Source organism: Lolium rigidum, chromosome 4 (assembly GCF_022539505.1).
Source record: "Lolium rigidum isolate FL_2022 chromosome 4, APGP_CSIRO_Lrig_0.1, whole genome shotgun sequence".
Lineage (NCBI taxonomy): Eukaryota > Viridiplantae > Streptophyta > Magnoliopsida > Poales > Poaceae > Lolium > Lolium rigidum.
In genome coordinates, this window is record NC_061511.1 from 135,482,121 (window position 1) to 135,485,763 (window position 3,643).

A 3,643-nucleotide genomic window follows, 5' to 3' on the forward strand; every position below is an offset into this window, starting at 1 on the left:
GCTTGAACTAATGTAGGGGGTCTCCTCCAGTCATTTAACCATGACCAAATATATGTGCTTTTGTCCTGTAAAAATATGTGGTCACAAAATATACCAGAGGTAAAAGAGTATTTTCAGGCCCTATTTAACACGTTATGAAAGAAATTTAGAGTTAGCGTTAAATAGGGAAGTAAAAAATAATAAACAGACAAATAGGGAATCACATTTTGCAATAAGAAATTTCCTCTAACTACCAAAACATCGGTCTTTACTCCTCTGTTCTGGTACATGTCACGGTTTCTTAGCATTAAATCCCAGTGTGTAACACGAACTGGAACTAAATCTTTAAGAGAGGTGCGCACCTATATCTAGACCGTCTATATTGCATCAAGATCCGTGCTAGCTCTTTTTCCCCCTCGCAAACAACTTCCCATTTTTATATCTCTCACACCACAAAAATTTTGAACTTGAAATTTGCAGATCACTTAAATATAACTAGAATATGGGAAAAATATTTTGAATTTTTTATGCCATTATGTATATAAATATAAATATATCAGGAATTTATTTTGAATGTTAAATAATTTAAAATTTAAACTTTCACAAAAAAAATCCGAACTATTTTCCCCTATTCTATTTGTTATTTTTGAGTGACTTGCAAAAAAATCTAATCAAAATATTATATAATTTGAAAGATATGAAAAATAAGAAGTCAAAAAAAGGGTGGGTGCGTGGAGCGCACCAGCTCCACCACACTTTTCCCAATTCTTTAAATATTTTACTCCCTATTCACGCTCTTATTGTGTAAGTTTGATATTGTAGATGTTGATATATTTGGTCTAACTTTTAAAAATGAATTCAACTAAAATTTATATGCAACATAATTTGGAACGGGGGGGAGTAGAGAATATTACCTTACATATAGTCTTGACACCTGCCTATATTTCATTTTGGAACACAAAAGGCTTTTGCATATGTAACTACTAGCAACAACAACTGTCTTGAACAAGTAACCTTAATTTCCATGACTACTGTCTAAAAGAGGAGCATACCACAGGTTTTTACCTCATGAGGTGTTGGCTGACGCTGCACCGGAGGAGGTGGATGTTGCCAAGATGTACCAATAGGCTTCTCCAGAGTAGGGGTAAGCTGTTGCCACTGCTGTTGGATGTTGCCATAGCCTGTGAATGCGCCATAGGCAAATGAGTTAGGGGCAGAAAGTTGTTGTGAATAATACCCATGGTAGCTGTCTCCATTGAAACTGTTGAAGCGTGACGAAGGTGCCTGAAATCATAGGCAACAGCTTATAGTAAGATGACGGGAAAACTGACACCTAGGCAACACTTCAAAAGTAGCACATCAGAGCATAGCACAAATAGATAATTTCGTCTTAGTTACTTACAATGACCTCAAATAATGAATTTATTACTGTAACAGTTTAGTCGCTTGTACACATATTTTTGAACTTGGTGCCCATAGTTTTTATTTTTTACTCTTACTTTCAAAACCCACAACGCAATGATGCATAAAACATTTCAACTTGAGTCCATCGGTCAGGGCATCACGTGCGAGAGAATTACTACTAAGGACATGTATCTTGCCAGAAGCGGAGATGGTCCGTTCCAGGGCTACAGTTCAACAGAGGATATAGCAGAACAACACCAATGTTTTTACCTCATGAGGTCCAAATGCACTGCTAGGTGTCGATTGTTGTTTTGATGGTGGCCACAGTGGCTGGTAGTTGTGACAGCCATGTACAGGGGCCAACGATGCATACCCAGGGCCATCTGGCTTGTTGAAGAATTTCTGCGGTGGCTGGAATGGTAAATTCTAATTAATCTTGCTCAACGATGATGAGAAAATGGATAGAAAACAGGGTTTATGGAATTCATCATACCAGATTGTTTGCAACAGGATGGACCTGGGAAGAAATATGATCATTCTGTATAATACTCTCAGGTGGATTTTGTTCACGCCTTAATTTCTCAGCCAGTTCAAATACCCTAAACAGCAGAAAGTCAATTAAACAAAAGATCTCAATACGGCAACATCAGGTAAAACTAATTAGTAGATATCAAATATTAGAATGAATTGATCTTAAATCGGATCATATAGCAGAAGAGAGTTTCCATGGAGAAAAAGAAACTTGCCTTTGGAATTGGCTCCGTGGAGAGCTCGGTTCTTTCGAACCACTATCCGAGGTGTCGTTTGGCTGATCTGCGGAGCTGCTGGCCTTTGTGGTATTGCGAAACGCTGAGACTTGAATGCCTACAGAAACGGCTAAATCCATAAGCAACACCAATCCTGTTTTTCTAAGGGAACCGGCAAATAAGCACACAAACAAATATGCAGGCACCATTAAATGGGTCCAAACACACAAACAAACAAACAGAGCAGTCAGAAGAAGATAACTAACAAGAACATAAGGATTGTAAAGAGCAGGCACCTGGAGTAATATCCATATGTCTAGACAATGTACATGCACGGAAAGGATGTTGAGGGTCAAACTTATGGTTGAAGTACCAAAAATCCGGAAGATAATACTGTGCAATTGCGTTGAGTGCCTTGTTTCCTAAGTCAAGAGCAGCCACCCATCCATCCTGATGAGCGGGTTCCGCATGAGATTTGAGATAGAGGATGTCGTGACCATCGTCAGCAGGGCTTAGGATGGGGAAAGCTGAGTAGAGGTCCCTGAATGTCACCAACTGTTCGCTCCCCTTTATGTCCGCAACATGAGCAGCGCGTGTCTGGCGCCAACAGTTAGCCGCGGGTGACGGCGATGGCGGCGAAACTTTCCGAGTCCACGTCACAGCCCTCCAGTCATCCCTAAAGGAGGACAGCTGCAGCTTGGATTTCGTATCCACGGCCTTGCGCTTAAGCCACGTGATCAAGTCTGAATCGGAGACAGTGTTATCCTCGTTTTCAGGAGGAGCAGGATTCTCCATTTCGATGAAGGTGAGCACGCCGTTGACGCATGTGATGTCCCGAAACCAGCTTGCTGAAGGGGTTGGCTCCTCCGCTAGAGGGTGCATCTTCAACTTTTTGGCGGGGGGAATGGGGTGTTTCTGTTTGTACCTGTTTCCAGGCAACGGCTGAGGCAACGGGATGAAGAAGCTTACACCAGCACCAGCACCAGCACCAGCAGCAGTGGGATCGGGATCTTGAAGACGAAGCAAGTCGCACGCCAGGATGCCGTGCGACAGGTCGACCCAGCCTAGCAAGCCACCTTGTCCAAGCGTGATCACCTTGTCGGGCACAACCCTGTCGACCCCAGGGCATGGATTCTGCAGCGTCCTGGTGCTCCATGATTTTCTCTCAGACGAGTAGATTCGAAGCTGGTAGTCGTCCGACGACGACGACGGTGCGTCACGGAGAGCGGCCACGAGATAGTGGCCGCCACCGCCGTCGTGGATGCCAAACTCCCTTACCTGGCGTAGATCATCGCCACGACCATAACGCGACTCGCCGGGAGAAGGAATCCGCTCGAGCGACGGGGGAGCGTCACCGGTGGCGGCCTTGTACAGGAAATACTCGCGGGTGCCGGCGGCGGCGTAGAAGCCGGCGCGGAGGAGGACGAAAGGGCCGTCCGCGCCGACCACGTGTGGCGCATGTACGAAACTGGGGTCGATGGCGTATCGCGAACCAGGGGGATTGGAGCAGTGGA

General features: G+C 44.4%; 1 protein-coding gene across 1 annotated transcript; it reads right to left on the reverse strand.

Moving 5' to 3' along the window:
* Positions 1–923: 923 nt before the first annotated feature.
* LOC124705715 lies at positions 924–1,968 on the reverse strand. Its single transcript, XM_047237425.1, has 3 exons — positions 1,877–1,968; positions 1,654–1,794; positions 924–1,263 (listed from the first exon to the last, which is right to left on the reverse strand). The coding sequence occupies exons 1-3, from the start codon at positions 1,918–1,920 to the stop codon at positions 1,041–1,043; spliced, it is 408 nt and encodes a 135-aa protein (XP_047093381.1). The 5' UTR covers positions 1,921–1,968; the 3' UTR covers positions 924–1,040.
* Between the last annotated feature and the right edge of the window lie 1,675 nt (positions 1,969–3,643).